This window comes from Microcaecilia unicolor, chromosome 11 (genome assembly GCF_901765095.1).
Source record: "Microcaecilia unicolor chromosome 11, aMicUni1.1, whole genome shotgun sequence".
Taxonomy (NCBI): domain Eukaryota; kingdom Metazoa; phylum Chordata; class Amphibia; order Gymnophiona; family Siphonopidae; genus Microcaecilia; species Microcaecilia unicolor.
The window spans coordinates 138,071,528-138,090,471 of record NC_044041.1 but is presented as its reverse complement, the minus strand read 5'-3'; the positions used below and the strand labels follow the sequence as shown (position 1 = coordinate 138,090,471).

Below are 18,944 nucleotides of genomic sequence, written 5' to 3'. Positions count from 1 at the left end.
TCGTGGATGTTTGTCAAAGTGCCTTGCACAGACAATGGCGACAGAACCCACGAGGGAAGGGTCGACGCTGGATCTAATGCTCACAAATGGAGGCAGTGTTTCCAGTATCCGGGTGGGTGCCCACCTAGGTAATAGTGATCATAACATGACATGATTTGATATAAAAGTGAAAGCAGAGTGCAACCGTACAAAACTCAAAGTACTGGATTTCAGATGAGCTGATTTTGGTAAAATGGGGGAATACCTGAAGAAGGAGCTGATGGCATGGATAGGCACAGGTGAAGTGGAAGCATAGTGGTCCAAGCTAAAAGCTGCTATAAGTATGGCAACTGATATTTACACAAGGAAAGTAAACAAAAACAAGAGAAAAAGGAAGCCAATATGGTTCTCCAAACAGGTGGCTGAAAAAATAAGGGCAAAAGAGGCTTCATTCAAGAAATACAGAAGAATGCAACAGAAGGATTATGGAAGAGATTACTGGCTTAAACTCAAAAAAGCCAAGAGGGAAAAGCACAGGCAGAAAAAAAATGACTAAAGATGTAAAGAGAGGTGAGAAGACCTTTTTCAGAAATACTGGGGAAAGGAGAAAAGAAAGGAATGGAATTGCAAGACTGAAAGATGCTGAGAATAGTTATGTGAGACAGTGATGAGGATAAAGCGAATGTGCTAAACAAATACTTGTCTTCGGTGTTCACGGAAGAAAATACTGGAGAAGTACCGCGGTTGGCTGCCCTGGGTATATCTGGGAATGGAGTGGCTATTATGCTGTTCAAGGAAGAAAGCATTTATAAGCAGCTTGAAAATCTGGTAGTGAACACATTTATGGGGCTGGAAGGGATACATCCCAGGATACTGAGGGAGTCCTGGTGGGTCCTTTTAGGGATTTATTTAATAGATCTTTAGAGACGGGAGAAGTTCCTTCAGACTGGAGATGAGCTGATGTTGTCCTCTTCACAAAAGTGGGGACACTCAGGCTGGTAAGCCTCACGTCAGTGGTAGGAAAAATAATGGAGTCACTGCTGAAGAAAAGGATAGCTAACTTTCTGGAAGCTAACAAGATTACAGGATTCGAGGAAACATGGCTTTACCAAAGGAAAATCCTGCCAAATGAATCTGATTGAATTTCTTTGACTGGGAGACCAAAAGACTGGATAAAGGACATACACTAGATGTAATCTATTTGGATTTCAGCAAAGCCTTTGATATGGTCCCACACAGAAGACTTAGGAACCAAAGTGGTAAAATGGATTGGAAACTGGTTGACCAACAGGCGATACGAGGGTGGTGGTAAATGGAACCCACTCAGAGGAAAGTAAAGTGAGCAGATATGATATAGGTCTATAAAATAATGAGTGGAGTGGAACAGGCAGACGTGAATTGTTTGTTCACTCATTCCAAAAATACTAGGACTAGGGGGCATGCGATAAAGCTACAAAGTAGCAAATTTAATACGAATTGGAGAAATTGTGTTTCACTCAACGTGTAAGTAAACTCTGGGATTTGTTGCCAGAGAATGTGGTAAAGGCGGTTAGCTTGGCGGGGTTTAGAAAGGGTCTGGATGGCTTCCTAAAGGAAAAGTCCATAGACCATTATTAAATTGACTTGGGGAAAATCCACTGCTTATTTCTGGGATAAGCAGCATAAAATGTATTGAGTTTTCTGGGATATTGCCATGTATTTGTGACCTAGATTGGCCACTGTTGGAAACAGGATGCTGGGCTTGATGGACCTTTGGTCTGACCCAGTGTGGCAATACTTATGTACTTATGAGTGCCTCAGGCGAAAGTGCTGGAACAGATTCTGTTTAATATATTTGTGAGAGACATTGCTGGAGGGTTAGAAGAAAAAGTTTGCCTTTTTGCAGATGACACAAAGATAGACAATAGAGTGAATACCTTGGAGAGTGTAGAAACCATGAGACGGGATTTCTAAACGTTGGAAGAATGGCCAAGGGTTTGGCAGTTAAAATTTAATGTGAAGAAGTGCAGAGTGATACACTTGGGGTGCAAAAATCCAAAAGAGATGTGCCAGATAGGAGGGTAGAGATTCTTAAGCTCGACTCTGGAGAGAGACCTTGGGGTAATGGTGTCCGAGGATCTCAAGGTGACGAAACAATGCGACAAGGCAGTAGCCGTGGCCAGAAGGATGCTACGCTGCATAGAGAGGGGTATAACCGGTAGAAGAAAGGAGATGTTGATGCCCCTGTACAAATCATTGGTGAGGCCCCACTTGGAGTATTGTGTTCAGTGTTGGAGGCCATATCTTGCTAAAGATGTAAAAAGACTGGAAGCGGTTCAAAGAAAAGTGATAATAATGGTATGTAGTTTGCATAGCAAGACATTTGAGGAGAAACTTGATGACTTGAACATGTATATCTTGGAGGAAAGGAAAACCGGGGTGATATGGTACAGATGTTCAAATATTTGAAAGGTATTAATCTGCAAACAAACCTTTTCTAGAGACGGGAAGGTGGTAGAACTAGAGGACATGAATTGAGGTTGAAGGAAGGCAGACTCAGGAATAATGTCAGGAAGTATTTTTTCACCGAGAGGGTAGTGAATATTTGGAATGCCCTACTGTGGCAGGTGGTGGAGATGAAATCCGTAACGGAATTAAAAAATGCACGGGATAAGTACATAGGAATCCTTTTTAAAAGGAATTAATCCAAAGAAGCTTAGCGGAGACTAGGTGGCAACAGTGATAATTGGGAAGCAAAGCCAGTAAGGTGCAGACTTCTACAGTCTGTCTTGATCATGGCTGGATAGATTTGGATGAACTGGAATGGAGCTTATCAAGGTCTTCGATAACAATTTCAAATGTTTTTGAACAAGGACCGTGCCAGGCTGACCTCTATGGTCTTTGCCCTGGAAATAGCATGGACAAATCAAGTTCAGGTATACATATGTTGTATCACCTCATACCTTATGTAATGAATTTATTTTTGGGCAGACCGGATGGACAGTACAAGTCTTTATCTGCCATCATCTATTATGTTACTATGATCCCTACCAAGCTGAAAGTTTCCTTGGTCCTGCCCAATTCATAATACACGTTGATACACTATAGGACAGAGGGTCCTCAAATCCAGTCCTCGAGGCCCACAACCCAGCCTAATTTTCATGATTTCCACAATGAATATATATGAAATCTATTTGCATGCAATGGAAGCATTAAATAAAAAAATCTAAGACATATTCATTGTGGAAATCATGAAAACCAGGCTGAGTTGTGGAGGTGGACCTCGAGGACTGGAGTTAAGGACCCTTGCTATAAGAAGTACAAGTTGAACCACAATGTAATGTCACAGAACTTGGTCTGTTAGAATCCTCTTACTCAAACTTTGGCCAGACAATACTCACATATAACAAGATGCACCTCGAAATAGGATACAAAGCTTTTGGATAGTACCTTACATCAGATAAAAAAGTCAGCCAGAAAGATGTAGAAAGGAGAAGCATTCATGAAATCATTAACAGAACAGAATGCCCACTACAAAGGTGAGAACCCTACCTGTATCTTGCTTTGTGCCCTTGGTGCATGCCACCATGGCTCCCATACTAGGCTGGGATGTCATTCCTGACATGGAATCCACAGCGACATCCACTATGTCTGCCCCAGCAGTAGCACATGCCAGCATGGAGGCCACACCGGCACCAGCTGTGTCATGGGTATGGATATGGATAGGTACATCAGGGAAGCGATCACGGAGTGCACGGACTAGCATGTCTGAGGCTTTGGGCTTCAGCAAACCTGCCATGTCCTACAAATGGAGAGTGGAAGAGAAAAAAATAGGAGACTTGAAAGGACAGGAAAAATAAATGAATTCACAGAAATAAGAGCCATAATAGCTGTAGAAGAATGGCACTTCATCACTACAACTGAATGTCAAGTTCAAAGATCCACTGTGAATTGAGTTTCAAAGGGCTCCATTCAAAGTAATTTTTTCTTATGAACATGTAGTGTCATCCTGTTTTTGAGCTTTCAACTCAATAAAAAATTACACTTACTGGGGCTATGGTGCACTAGGCCTTTATTTGCACCTATCTTGGGGTTTCACTCTTTTTAACATTCATCTCCCCTTTCCTCCATTCTGCTCCCTCAAATAAACCTACTACTTGGTCACACACTGTAGTTCCCTCTAATACTTGGTATGAGCATACCTAGAGTCCCACACTAGGTGCTGCAATTGTATAATAATGGGACTCCCGCCCTCCACCACCTGGAGAGTGTTGTAATCACTGTTTCTGCAGTATCATGGATGGTGTGGGGAGTAAAAACATGGCATTAATTTTTTTTTATTCTTTACACAAAGAAATTGAAGATAGCTGCATATTTATTTTTTGTATTTTTGTTACATTTGTACCCCATGCTTTCCCACTCATGGCAGGCTCAATGCAGCTTACATGGGGCAATGGAGGGTTAAGTGACTTGCCTAGAGTCACAAGGAGCTGCCTGTGCCTGAAGTGGGAATTGAACTCAGTTCCTCAGGACCAAAGTCCACCACCCTAACCACTAGGCCACTCCTCCACTCCACAGTTGGGTATACCATGATAGCATTTCACCAACACAGCAACACAGTTTTTCATGCATGTTATTGACACAGATGAATTTAGACCTGCTGATAAGTAGGTTTGCTGTGCCTTATATGACTCAATTTGTATTTGAAGTGCTCTTAGCAGTCATGATTTTGAATCATTTACCGCTATAAAAAATACTAAAATCAGGACTGATGTGGAACTAATGACTGAAATAGAGATCTCTCACTGAACAGCTCCAGTTTCTGATGGTCCCTATTCACCATTTATATATCACAAGGACTTTCTAGGATTGATATTTTTGCAGTGTCATTAGCATTAACCAGCCTGAAGAGTAGAAGCCAGAACTCTGGAACTGCACTACTACCAAGCTAGGCCTTTTAAATGACTGTAATATTATTGTAGGATTATGAGGATAACTGTCAAAAAGCATTTACCCCGGTAAAATGACCCAATTAAAAACTGCCCTCTAAATATAGCTACAAGTGCAGCTGGGTTCCCTGACGTGCATACTATGGGTTGCTTTTTTTTTAATGGGCATTACAGGGGACAAACATTCAGCTTTCCAAAGTACATTTTTTGGAAATGCCACTTGCATAAATAGTACATGTTTCAAATGTGCATACTTCGTAGTTGCTAAATTTAAATGAGAAACAATGCTGATATTTTAAATCAAAAATTTCCCAAAGTATGTTTGCTAAAAGTGCTTGTATAGTTTGTGACTCCATATACTATTTGAAAATTGTCCCTAAGTGATGCACTGGGGGCACCACAGAGACAGACAAGCTAAAAAAACATAATGGAGAATAAGAGGGAATAATCACAGCCTGCTAGGAAGCTGAGGCAGTCAACAACAGAGAAAGGCAAGAATGAATACGTTTTTTTTCTACCTTGATGCACAGAATGTGTGTGCCAGCTTTTACTAGCTCCTCTGCTAGGTGGATGTAGTAGTCTAGGGAGTACTTGGTGCGTGTAGGGTCGGCCACATCTCCAGTGTAGGAAATGGCAGCCTCCACAACTCCTCCAGCCTGGCCAGCTGCCTCCATCCCCAAGATCATGTTGGGCAAATAGTTTAGGGAATCAAACACTCGGAAGATGTCCATGCCATTCTCCTTGGCGACTTCGCAGAACCTTTGAGGGACAGAAGGCATCATGCATTTGAAACCCAAACTTCCACTGGTTTACCACCACTGAATGTACTCTCTGGTAAGATAATTCATGTGAGGTAAATTGCACACAAGTTATGTTGCGTGCGTGCGTGTGTGTGTGTGTGAGTACCCCCTGTGCCTACCCAAACCAAACCTATGGTTTACAGAGCTTTTTGTTTAATGCTTAAGATAGGCAGCAGTATGACCTAAGAATAATGGCTCTTCCTAATTCACTCAATAAGCAAATGCTTCAGTAAACCAGAAGCATGCTTGAGACTCACTTGAAGACAGCATTATCAGGGTAGTTGGTATACCCCACAGCATTAGCTCCTCGCAACAACATCTGGAAAGGTATATTGGGGATTAGCTCTCTCAACTCTTGCAAGCGTCGCCATGGACACTCATACAGAAAACGCATTGCAACATCAAAGGTGGCTCCTAAAAACACAGAAATGGCAAACAGGTTGAATGATAGAGAAAAATAGGCTAATGACAAGAAGCCGATTATACACCAAAAGACATTCATGTTTTTATATTTTTGGATCCAGAACTTGTCTCCTGCTCCTTTGAATTTAGAGTTCAATTGGAGACATGACCGGGATCTGGCACCATAAGCCTTCATACTGGGGGATTTTCCCAATACTTCATACCTTCTCTCCTAGCATACCTAGTATAATCATTGTAGTAATGGTCTTGAGTTGGGGGCCCAGAGGTTCTTCTGGAACCCCGAGTCTGGTCACCAGGTGTCATTCTTAACACATGGCCACAACTCTCTTCACCCTGCAGGGGTTGTGAATATTGCCTCCTCAGGATTCCTAGCCTCTACTAATCCGGTGAGCGGAAGACCTGACTGAAGGGCAAAGGAGGGGAAATAATCAAACTGAACAGGAAATTATATTAGACCTCTTCCCTTCTGGATAAAAGTCAGAATTGGGATGTGGCAAGGCCTTTTAATTTAAGTAGGCCCAAGCCTGAGAACTGGTTCAGAAATCATGTCTGATGCATGTTTACATTCTGAACATAACTTGCATTCAGTTATCACTGAAAAGGTATGAGCTAAATATTCATGTTGTATCAATACAACATGGCTCTCTTTGCTGAGTTACCAAAAACATAATAAAGATATGAAATACTAACCCTGAGCTAATTATGAAAATAAAATATTCCTTATGCTCTAGCAAAATATCACTTTGCAGTGGACTGTAAGCAGCTACATACATTTGGGTCTCTCTGCTCAAGTTAGGAAAACAATCTAGGCACTAGATTTTGTGTTTGACACATTCTCCTATACAAATACCCATCTTTTGTCCTTAAATATGCTAGGGGATGTGGGCAAATGGATGCTCACCTAGGAAGCAAGATGGAGGGTGGAGGAGGAGACAAGGCACCAGAACCTCACGCCATTTCAAACAATACAGTGGCAGCAGCAACTTCCATGCACTGCATCACTAGTCTAGCCTGCCATTTCATCAGAAGGGAACATGCACAGGATTTTATTTATTTATTTATTGCATTTGTACCCCATATGATCCCACCTTTTTGCAGGATAACTTTTAGACCCATTACAGTCCTTCTTGTTATCATTCTAAAATGAATAGTTCAAAGAGGGATAGGCCAATTATCCAGTTTACCTGAATGTAACTCACCTTGAGCTACTACTGAAAAAGGTGTGAGCAAAATCCAAATAAATAAATTTTAAAAAATTATGTTATTAACTATTGATGCTGAGAAAGCATTTGATAGTGTACACTGGAACTTCATGGATCTAGACTGCCAGCACTGCTGAGTTTCCCTACTGATCAGAACTGTTACGAGTCTGAGGTTGGGGGGGGGGGGGGGGGGGGGGGGGGGAGGGGGGCTATGTTCAATGGAGGAGGAATGGAATCAATATTGCAACTGTTAAACATTTGATCAATTCTTTGTTGTTATGATGTTGTAGGTATGAGTCAATAAAAATTAAATTACAAAAAAATTAGGAAGAGTGATGAAGGCAGAATTGGAAGAACAAGAAGAGGAGAAAACTTCAAAACTTTCTGGGTTTTGTTGTGTATTTGGCAGAGCAGAAAAACAGACAAGACTTATGAGAGGACAATGCACAGGAATCATCATGCTTGCTCAACACTTTACATTAGTTTTGAGCTCTGGGATATCTGTTCCATCCTGCTGCCTTTGGATGTCATTGCTCACTGCCTGATTCAATTCTGCTTGCTGACAGAAAAAACACTGTTTACTGCACAAATCCCTTATAAAATAACACTTGTGGAAGCTAAGGTACTCATTTTTGAAACAAATAGACATTTCAAAAGGGCCAGGACGACGTATTTCTGCCAACAATTTCTAAATCAAGAGGGTATCTTGTGGATGTGTTTTGGACAGGACTAGGGCAGCCCCTAAATTAGGACATCTTTCATGTGATAATGGAACAGGAAGATGCATCCAAGTCTAAAAAGAAGTATTTTTTCTTTTGGGAGGGTTTATTACAGAATCTTTTATTGAAAGAGATAAACATCATAAACAACAGTACAATATTAAAACATCTCCATTAGAACCACCCCCAAGCCCCTACACTGAACAGCTACCCAGAACAGCTCGTGATCTGGGCTCTTATGACCTCAAGTAATCAAAGGTCAACCCTCCCACCCATCCCTAACCCTACCAATTCCAATCCCTATCCCTCCTCCCCTCTGTATAATTCATCATGGCTATGCAGGTATACCAGTTTAATTGAGAAATCTATTGAGGACCTGGCTACGGGCAGTAGGTGAGATCAAAGCCAAAGAAGAATGACCTTCTGGCATCTGAGATGAGTACTAACCCCATAAAATTCCCAAAGCATCAAGGCACGAAATTTATTCCTCTAATACCAAAATATAGGAGGAGAATCCAGCAACCAAGAATTTAAAATGCATTTCTTATCCACAATATATGTTTCCCTAAAAGAAGACATTCCCCTCTATTCCATGAGTGCAGACATGATGTTTTACAGGACAAGACTAGTGGATGCCCCAAAAGATGTTGCAAATAGGTGAGAAGGGCCACCCAAAAGGCTTTGAGTTTGCTACAGTACCAAAGGCCATGGGACAACGTATTATATTTAGGCCGATAGTTTAAACAGGGGGTGTCCACACAGCTCACTCTAAAGGCACGAGATTAAGAAAAATATGCACAATGAAGCGCCCTGTATTGACATTCTTGCAATTCCGCCTGATGAACCAGTTCTGGAGTGTGGATAAAAAGAGCACCAGTCAACCTGCAGCCCAAAGATGGCCTACATCCTAATGGCAAGCCTCCTGGACAGCCGTAATTAGGAGCTAACTGTTGCCGAGTTAACAATTTATGAAACCAAGAGATGGAAACTTGGCCTAAGGTGTCACCTTCAAAACATTCCCGCACACAAGTGCCAAAAGAGAGGAGCATACTGTCAGACGGCTGAGCCTTAAAATAACTTACAAATTGCATATATCTGAAACAATCTGCCAACGTAAAGGAAAATCTCTGATATAAATCAGCAAAAGACAATAAGAAACCATTTTTGCGCAACAAATATTCAACTCATTCCAGACCGTGCAATCACCAGTGCTGGAATATAAAAGAATCCATACCAGGTTGAAACTCTACAGTCCTCACCAAGGGTAACATCACTGTGCTGTGGGGATTATGATGCCACATTGAGAGCAATTCTCTCCACAGGTGCCAAAGTGGCTGAAGTAAAAGACTATGCTGCAGCCTCTGGGGAATCTGAAAGGACTGAGTATGCAAAAGAGCGACAGGATGTCATGGGCTAAAATAATCTTTCTCAAATCTGTGTAGCGGTCGATGTACAAAATCCAGTCTCGCAGATGCTGTAAAAGATAGTCTTGATTGTAAAGCTTGAAGTCTGGAAGACCCAGGCCACCTCAACATCAATTACCAAGCATAACTCCGTTGCAAAGCCTCCGTACTTGCCAAGGCCTCTGATTTATCTAAACTTAAATGAAAACCCGCAAAATCCCTATATTCACGGAAGCTTTCCAATAAAATTGGTAATGATTTATGGGATCCTGAAGGAAAACCAGAAGATCATTCATGAAGGCTGCAATCTTAAATTGACTCTCTTGAATGTGAAAACCAACTATTTTTGGATTATTGTGTATCTCTTGAATTAATGGATCAAGCGTAAGAACAAACAATAATGGAGACAATGGGCAGCCCTGTCGCGTATCCCTCTGAACCACAAATAAATCAGACAGGCTCCGTTAGCCCATACTACCCTGAGGGCAATTATAAAGTGTACGAATCACTGGTGCAAAAAATCCTTGTATCCCATAAGCCGATAATGTACCATGAAGAAACCCCCACACCAACAAATCGAATGCTTTTTCGGTGTCAAAACTGATGAGCAGTGAAGCCCCCCCCACCCCCAGTACATGCCTCCTCCAATGTGGCTATTATTTTCCTAATGTTCTTCGAAACCACACAAACCCTTCTTGAGGTTCAGCTACCAAGGATGGCAATACCAGAGCCAAACGGTTAACCAAGACTTTGGCCAACAACTTGGCCTCAAAGTTCAATAGGGATATGGGGCAATAAGGTTCAGGCCTCTCGAGATCATGGCCTGGCTTCGATAGAACTAAAATCTGAGCCAACCAAAGCGAGTACAGAAAAATTCATTTATCCAAAATAACATTAAAAACATTGGTGAGGAGAGGGGCAATTTTTTCTTGTAACAATTCGTAAAATTCTCCCCAAAAGCCATCTGGGCCCGGCGCATTGTTGAGAGGACTCTGACGGATGGCCCACTCTACCTCCTCCAATTGGATCTGAGCAAGTAGTCTGTCCAAATCAGCTGGGGCAATCTGGGGGAGATCCAGGCTGGACAAGTATATGTCACTCTCCAGATGCGATTCCGCCAGAGTAGCATACAACTCAGGACTGAAAAGTTTTAGTAATACCCGCATCTGAATTACCTAACACCCCATGCATATCACGCAAGGCCAGATCTTTAGTGGGTCCACGTGACCTTTGAACCAGCTTGGCCAAAAACTGACCACACTTATTAGTGTGCTTATATAGGCAATATTTGTAGTAAGCAAAGGATTTTTGGGCCAACTGGTGAATCAATGAATTCAATGCCTGCTGAGCCTCCAAGAACAAGGTTTCATAGTGCAAGGTTCGGTATCGCCCAAACAGTTTACACAAATGGGTGACTCTTCCCTCCAACTGCAACAATTCTCAGTTCCTAACTTTTTTCTGATGACTAGGCTAGGCCAAAATTTCACCCCTCAAGACAGCCTTTGTCACCTACCAGTAGAGAAGAGGGTCACTGACATGAGTCTGGTTACATAGCTTATAACACTGACATTTGTCCACTAGATAATAAAAAATTTTGCATCTCGATATAGTTTAGTGGGAAATTGCCATTGGGGCATTGAAACTGGGCTCAAGGAAAAACCAAGTGCTAAGAATACCAACGTGTGGTCGGAGATCTAGTTAGGTCCTATATCTACCGCTTCCACATTGGGGAAGAGGTCTCAGGAGATAAATATATAGTCTATACGAGATAATGTGTGATAATAGGTGGGAAAATGTGGGATACAAATGTTATAAATAAATAAATAATGTAGAATGGACCTGGGACAAATGCGTATAGTCACACTTCATGGGATGGAGCATTCTCCAAACATCTACCAACCCCAAAGCTCCACAAAGGCAACGGATTCCTCCCTGAGAAGCTGGAGGTGGACAATGTACATGCGACCTCTCTTGGAGTGGATCATGCACCTCATTAAAATCTCCACCCATAATTATGGAATATCATCATACTGATGGAGGATTTTAAGCAAGAATATATAAAAATTTTTGATATAAGTATTGGCTGCATAAATATTACATAAAACACATCTGACATGGTCTAAGGCAGCCATTTTCAACCCAGTCCTTGGGGCACACCTAGTCCCATCGAGTTTTCAGGACATCCACAATGAGTATTCATGAGTTAGATTTGCATGCGATTGAGGCAGTGCAGTTTTCTTGCGGAGAGCAGGTCCATAAAAATAACCCCCCACCCACTATTTAAATAATTTTGCATGTTCGACAGCAAAAAGCTATGAACGCCCCTCTCTTGTGCAAGGCCTGAATAATTTTTTGTCATTTTATAGGGGAGTGAATACCCCCTACATTCCAGATAAATACTTTGACGGGATTGGAAATCATCACAGAAAAAACAGAAATATGTTGTTACATTTGTACCCCGCGCTTTTCCCACTCATGGCAGGCTCAATGCAGCAGGCAATGGAGGGTTAAGTGACTTGCCCAGAGTCACAAGGAGCTGCCTGTGCCGGGAATCGAACTCAGTTCCTCAGTTCCCCAGGACCAAAGTCCACCACCCTAACCACTAGGCCACTCCTCCACTTATAAAAGACCATAGCCCAAAAAAAAAGACCAGAAGGGTGTCCCAGCCACCAGATTACTAGTACCAAAGCCAAGAACCCAACATAAAGCGAAAGCTACATACCTGTAGAAGGCAGACCTTTATGTAAGGAGAGTAAATAAAAGCAAGAGAAAAAGGAAACCAATATGGTTCTCCAAGCAAGTGGCTGAGAAAATAAAGGCTAAAGAGTTAGTGTTCCAGAAATATAGAAAATCTCAAGAAGAGGAACACGGGGAGGAATACCGGATGAAACTGAAAGAAGCCAAGAGAGAGGTACGTCTGGCGAAGGCGCAAGCGGAAGAACAAATGGCTAGAAATGTAAGGAGGGGCGACAAAACTTTCTTCAGGTATATTGGTGAAAGAAGAATGACTAAAAAGGGAATTGTGAGACTAAAAGATACAGCGAACCGCTATGTAGATAATGATGAAGAAAAAGCCAATTTGCTAAATAGATACTTTTGTTCTGTTTTCACTGAAGAAAATCCTGGAGAAGGACTGCGAGGGACTGGCAAAAGTACACCTGAGAATGGAATGGATGTAGCACCATTCACGGAAGAGAGTGTGTATCAACAACTTGGAAAGCTAAAGGTGGACAAAGCCATGGGACCGGACGGGATCCACCCCAGAATATTGAGGGAGCTCAGAGAGGTTCTGGCGGGTCCTCTTAAAGATTTGTTTAATAAATCCTTGGAGACAGGAGAGGTTCCGAGGGACTGGAGAACGGCGGAGGTGGTCCCTCTTCACAAAAGTGGTGATAGGGAAGAAGCTGGAAACTACAGGCCGGTAAGCCTCACTTCGGTTATTGGAAAAGTAATGGAAGCGATGCTGAAGGAAAGGATAGTGAATTTCCTAGAAGCCAATAAGTTGCAAGATCCGAGACAACATGGTTTTACCAGCGGGAAATCGTGCCAAACGAATCTCATTGAATTCTTTGATTGGGTAACTGGAGAATTGAATCATCGACGTGCTATAGACGTAATCTACTTAGATTTTAGCAAAGCTTTTGACACGGTTCCCCACAGGAGGCTCTTGAATAAACTAGATGGGCTGAAGATAGGTCCCGAAGTGGTGAACTGGATTAGGAACTGGTTGACGGACAGACGACACAGGGTGGTGGTAAATGGAGTTCGCTCGGAGGAGGGAAAGGTGAGTAGTGGAGTGCCTCAGGGATCGGTGCTGGGGCCGATTCTGTTCAATATATTTGTGAGTGACATTGTCGAAGGGTTAGAAGGTAAAGTTTGCCTATTTGCGGATGATACTAAGATGTGCAACAGAGTAGACACCCGGTAGGGAGTGGAAAGCATGAAAAGGGATCTGAGGAAGCTAGAAGAATGGTCTAAGGTTTGGCAATTAAAATTCAATGCGAAGAAATGCAAAGTGATGCATTTAGGGAGTAGAAACCCGCGAGAGACTTATGTGTTAGGCGGGGAGAGTCTGATAGGTACTGAGGGGGAGAGGGATCTTGGGGTGATAGTATCTGAAGATCTGAAGGCGACGGAACAGTGTGACAAGGCGGTGGCCGTAGCGAGAAGGTTGCTAGGCTGTATAGAGAGAGGTGTGATCAGCAGAAGAAAGGAAGTGTTGATGTCCCTGTACAAGTCGTTGGTGAGGCACCACCTGGAGTATTGTGTTCAGTTTTGGAGGCCGTACCTTGCGAAGGATGTAAAAAAAATGGAAGCGGTGCAAAGAAAAGCTACGAGAATGGTATGGGATTTGTGTTCCAAGACGTATGAGGAAAGACTTGCTGACCTGAACATGTATACCCTGGAGGAAAGGAGGAAGAGGGGTGATATGATACAGACGTTCAAATACTTGAAAGGTATTAATCCGCAAAAAAATCTTTTCAGGAGATGGGAAGGCGGTAGAACGAGAGGGCATGAAATGAGATTGAAGGGGGGCAGACTCAAAAAAGATGTCAGGAAGTATTTTTTCACGGAGAGGGTGGTGGATGCTTGGAATGCCCTCCCGCGGGAGGTGGTGGAGATGAAAACAGTAACGGAATTCAAACATGCGTGGGATATGCATAAAGGAATCCTGTGCAGTAGGAATGGATCCTCAGAATCTTAGCCAAAATTGGGTGGCAGAGCAGGTGGGGGAAGAGAGGTTGGTGGTTGGGAGGCGAGGATAGTGGAGGGCAGACTTATACGGTCTGTGCCAGAGCCGGTGATGGGAGGCGGGACTGGTGGTTGGGAGGCGGGAAATACTGCTGGGCAGACTTGTACGGTCTGTGCCCTGAAAAAGGCAGGTACAAATCAAGGTAAGGTATACACATATGAGTTTATCTTGTTGGGCAGACTGGATGGACCATGCAGGTCTTTTTCTGCCGTCATCTACTATGTTACTATGTTACTATGTTACTATGTATGTATTCTCTGAGGACAGCAGGCTGATTGTTATCACTGATGGATGACGTCCACGGCAGCCCCTTCAATCAGAGATCATCTCTAGCAAAGACGTTTGCTAGCCCTTGTGTGCGCACGCACACCGCGCATGCGCGACCGTCTTCCCGCCCGAACTCGCTCGTGTTTGTCAGTCCAATAAATAGCAAAGACAAGGGAAGACACAACTCCAAAGGGGAGGCGGGTGGGTTGGTGAGAACAATCAGCCTGCTGTCCTCGGAGAATACCTTCTACAGGTATGTAGCTTTCGCTTTCTCCGAGGACAAGCAGGCTGCTTGTTCTTACTGATGGGGTATCCCTATCCCCCAGGCTCACTCAAAACAACAAACATGGTCGATTGGGCCTTGCAACGGCGAGGACATAACTGAGATTCACCTAAACTTATTCAACTAACTGAGAGTGCAGCCTGGAACAGAATAAAAATGGGCCTAGGGGGGTGGAGTTGGATTCTAAACCCCGAACAGATTCTGCAGCACCGACTGCCCGAACAGACTGTCGCGTCGGGTATCCTGCTGTAGGCAGTAATGCGATGTGAGTGTGTGGACAGATGATCACGTCGCTGCCTTGCAAATCTCTTCGATAGTGGCTGACTTCAAGTGGGCCACTGATGCTGCCATGGCTCTAACACTATGAGCTGTGACATGACCCTCAAGAGTCAGCCCAGACTGGGCGTAAGCGAAGGAAATGCAATCTGCTAGCCAATTAGAAATGGTGCGTTTCCCAACAGCCACACCCCTCCTGTTGGGATCAAAAGAAACAAACATTTGGGCGGACTGTCTGTGGGGCTGTGTCCGCTCCAGATAGAAGGCCAATGCTCTCTTGCAGTCCAATGTGTGCGGTTGACGTTCAGCAGGGCGGGTATGCGGACGGGGGAAGAATGTTGGCAAGACAACTGACTGGTTCAGATGGAACTCTGACACCACCTTGGGCAAGAACTTAGGGTGAGTGCGGAGGATTACTCTATTATGATGAAATTTGGTATAAGGAGCATGAGCTACTAGGGCTTGAAGCTCACTGACTCTACGAGCTAAAGTGACTGCCACCAAGAAAATGACCTTCCAGGTCAAGTACTTCAGATGGCAGGAATCCAGTGGCTCGAAAGGGGGTTTCATCAGCTGGGAGAGAACGACATTGAGATCCCATGACACTGTAGGAGGTTTGATGGGGGGCTTTGACAAAAGCAAACCTCTCATGAACTAAACTAAAGGCTGTCCCGAGATCGGCTTACCTTCCACACGGTAATGGTATGCACTAATCGCACTAAGATTAACTCTTACAGAGTTGGTCTTAAGACCAGACTCGGACAAGTGCAGAAGGCATTCAAGCAGGGTCTGTGTAGGATAAGAGCGAGGATCTAGGGCCTTGCTGTCACACCAGACGGCAAACCTCCGCCATAGAAAGAAGTAACTCTTCTTAGTGGAATCTTTCCTGGAAGCAAGCAAGACTCTGGAGACACCTTCTGAGAGACCCAAAGAGGCAAAATCTACGCTCTCAACATCCAGGCCGTGAGAGCCAGAGACCGGAGGTTGGGGTGCAGAAGTGCCCCCTCGTTCTGAGTAATGAGGGTTGGAAAACACTCCAATCTCCACGGTTCTTCGGAAGACAATTCCAGAAGAAGAGGGAACCATATCTGACGCGGCCAAAAGGGGGCGATCAGGATCATGGTGCCTCGATCTTGCTTGAGTTTCAGCAAAGTCTTCCCCACCAAAGGTATGGGAGGATAAACATACAGGAGGCCGTCCCCCCAATCCAGGAGAAAGGCATCCGACGCTAGTCTGCCATGGGCCTGAAGTATGGAACAGAACTGAGGGACCTTGTGATTGACTTGAGTGGCAAAGAGAACCACCAGGGAGGTGCCCCATACTTGGAAGATCTCGCGTACCACTCTGGAATTGAGCGACCACTCATGATGTTGCATTATCCTGCTCAATCTGTCGGCCAGACTGTTGTTTATGCCTGCCAGATACGTGGCTTGAAGAAACATGCCGTACTGGCGAGACCAAAGCCACATTCTGACGGCCTCCTGACACAGAGGGCAAGATCCGGTGGCCCCCTGCTTGTTGATGTAGTACATGGCAACCTGATTGTCTGTCTGAATTTGAATAATTTGATGGGACAGCCGATCTCTGAAGGCCTTTAGAGCGTTCCAGACCGCTCATAACTCCAGGAGGTTGGTCTGTAGAACTTGTTCCTGGAGGGACCAACTCCCTTGGGTGTGAAGCCCATCAACTTGAGCTCCCCACCCCAGGAGAGACGCATCCGTCGTCAGCACCTTTTGAGGCTGAGGAATTTGGAAAGGACGTCCCAGAGTCAAATTGGACCGAATTGTCCACCAATGGAGGGACTGAAGAAAACTCGTGGATAGCAGGACTACGTCCTCTAGGTCCCCAGCAGCTTGGTACCACTGAGACGCTAGGGTCCATTGAGCTGATCTCATGTGGAGGCGGGCCATGGGAGTCACATGCACTGTGGAGGCCATGTGGCCGAGCAATCTCAACATCTCCCAAGCTGTGATCTGCTGAGATGCTCGTACCCAAGAAACAAGGGACAGAAGATTGTCGGCCCTCGCTTCCGGGAGGTAGGCACGAGCTGTCTGAGAATCCAGCAGAGCCCCTATGAATTCGAGTTTCTGAACAGGAAGAAGGTGGGACTTTGGATAATTTATCACAAACCCTAGTAGCTCCAGGAGTCGAATAGTCATCTGCATGGACTGTAGAGCTCCTGCCTCGGAGGTGCTCTTCACCAGCCAATCGTTGAGGTAAGGGAACATGTGCACTCCCAGTCTGCGAAGAGACACCGCTACTACAGCCAGGCACTTTGTGAACACCCTGGGTGCAGAGGCGAGACCAAAGGGTAGCACACAATACTGAAAGTGCCGTGTTCCCAGACGAAATCGAAGATACTGTCTGTGGGCTGGCAGTATCGGGATATGAGTGTAAGCATTCTTTAAGTCCAGAGAGCATAGCCAATCGTTTTCCTGAATCATGGGAAGAAGGGTGCCCAGGGAAAGCATCCTGAACTTTTCTCAGACCAGATATTTGTTCAGGGCCCTTAGGTTAGGATGGGACGCATCCCCCCTGTTTTCTTTTCCACAAGGAAGTACCTGGAATAGAATCCCAGCCCTTCCTGCCCCGGTGGCACGGGCTCGACCACATTGGCGCTGAGAAGGGCGGAGAGTTCCTCTGCAAGTACCTGCTTGTGCTGGAAGCTGAAGAGTAGTGGATGCTTGGAATGCCCTCCCGCGGGAGGTGGTGGAAATGAAAACGGTAACAGAATTCAAATACGCGTGGGATAAACATAAAGGAATCCTATTCAGAAGGAATGGATCCTAAGGAGCTTAGCCGAGATTGGGTGGCAGAGCCAGCCGGTGGTGAGAGGCAAGGATAGTGCTGGGCAGACTTATACGGTCTGTGCCAGACCAGTGGTGGGAGGCTGGGCTGGTGGTTGGGAGGCGGGGATAGTGCTGGACAGACTTATACAGTCTGTGCCCTGAAGAGAACAGGTACAAATCAAAGTAGGGTATACACAAAAAGTAGCACATATGAGATGGACCATGCAGGTCTTTTTCTGCCGTCATTTACTATGTTACTATGACTGAGCTCCCGGTGGACAATTTGGAAGTTTTGTGATCAAATTGATGGAGTATCCTAGCTGGACTATTTGAAGAACCCACTGGTCAGAGGTTATGAGAGGCCACCTTTGGTGAAAAAATTTTAACCTCCCCCCAACTGGCAGATCATCCGGCACAGACACTTTGATTCCGGCTATGCTCTGCTGGAGCCAGTCAAAAGCCCGTCCCTTGCTTTTGCTGGGGAGCCGCAGGGACCTGCTGAGTCGCACGCTGTTGACGAGAACGAGCGTGCTGGGGCTTGGCCTAGGCAGCAGGCTGACGAGAGGGAGGATTGTACCTACGCCTATTAGAAGAATAGGTAACAGTCCTTCGTCCGTCATAAAACGTCTACCAGTTGAGGTAGATGCTGAAGGCGCCCGGCGGGAGAATTTGTCGAATGCGGTGTCCCGCTGGTGGAGCTGCTCTACCATCTGTTCGACTTTTTCACCAAAAATATTATCCCCCCGGCAAGGAGAATTCGCAATCCGCTGCTGAATCCTATTCTCTAGGTCGGAGGCACGCAGCCATGAGAGTCTGCACATCACCACACCTTGAGCAGCGGCCCTGGACGCGACATCAAAAGTATCGTAAACACCCCTGGCCAGGAATTTACGACACGCCTTCAGCTGCCTGACCACCTGCTGAAAAGGCTTGCTCAGAAGGGAGCTTATCCACCAAGTCCGCCAACTGCCACACATTGTTCTGCATATGAATGCTCGAGTAGAGCTGGTAAGATTGGATTTTGGCCATGAGCATTGAGGAATGGTAGGCCTTCCTCCCAAAAGAATCCAAGGTTTTAGAGTCTCTGCCCGGGGGCGCTGAAGCATACTCTCTAAAACTCTT

At 44.8% G+C, this 18,944-nt stretch overlaps 1 protein-coding gene across 4 annotated transcripts in view; it reads right to left on the bottom strand.

The window, feature by feature from the left end:
• Positions 1 to 18,944, bottom strand: part of PC (pyruvate carboxylase) — a 1,188,093-nt gene that overhangs the window by 198,512 nt on the left and 970,637 nt on the right. For all 4 annotated transcript variants that reach the window (XM_030220280.1, XM_030220278.1, XM_030220277.1 and 1 more), the window contains 3 exons: positions 5,965 to 6,121; positions 5,426 to 5,666; positions 3,511 to 3,760 (listed from right to left, as the gene is read on the bottom strand). In XM_030220280.1, the coding sequence (XP_030076140.1) occupies positions 3,511 to 3,760; positions 5,426 to 5,666; positions 5,965 to 6,121 (648 nt within the window). The remainder of the gene's footprint in view (positions 1 to 3,510; positions 3,761 to 5,425; positions 5,667 to 5,964; positions 6,122 to 18,944) is intronic.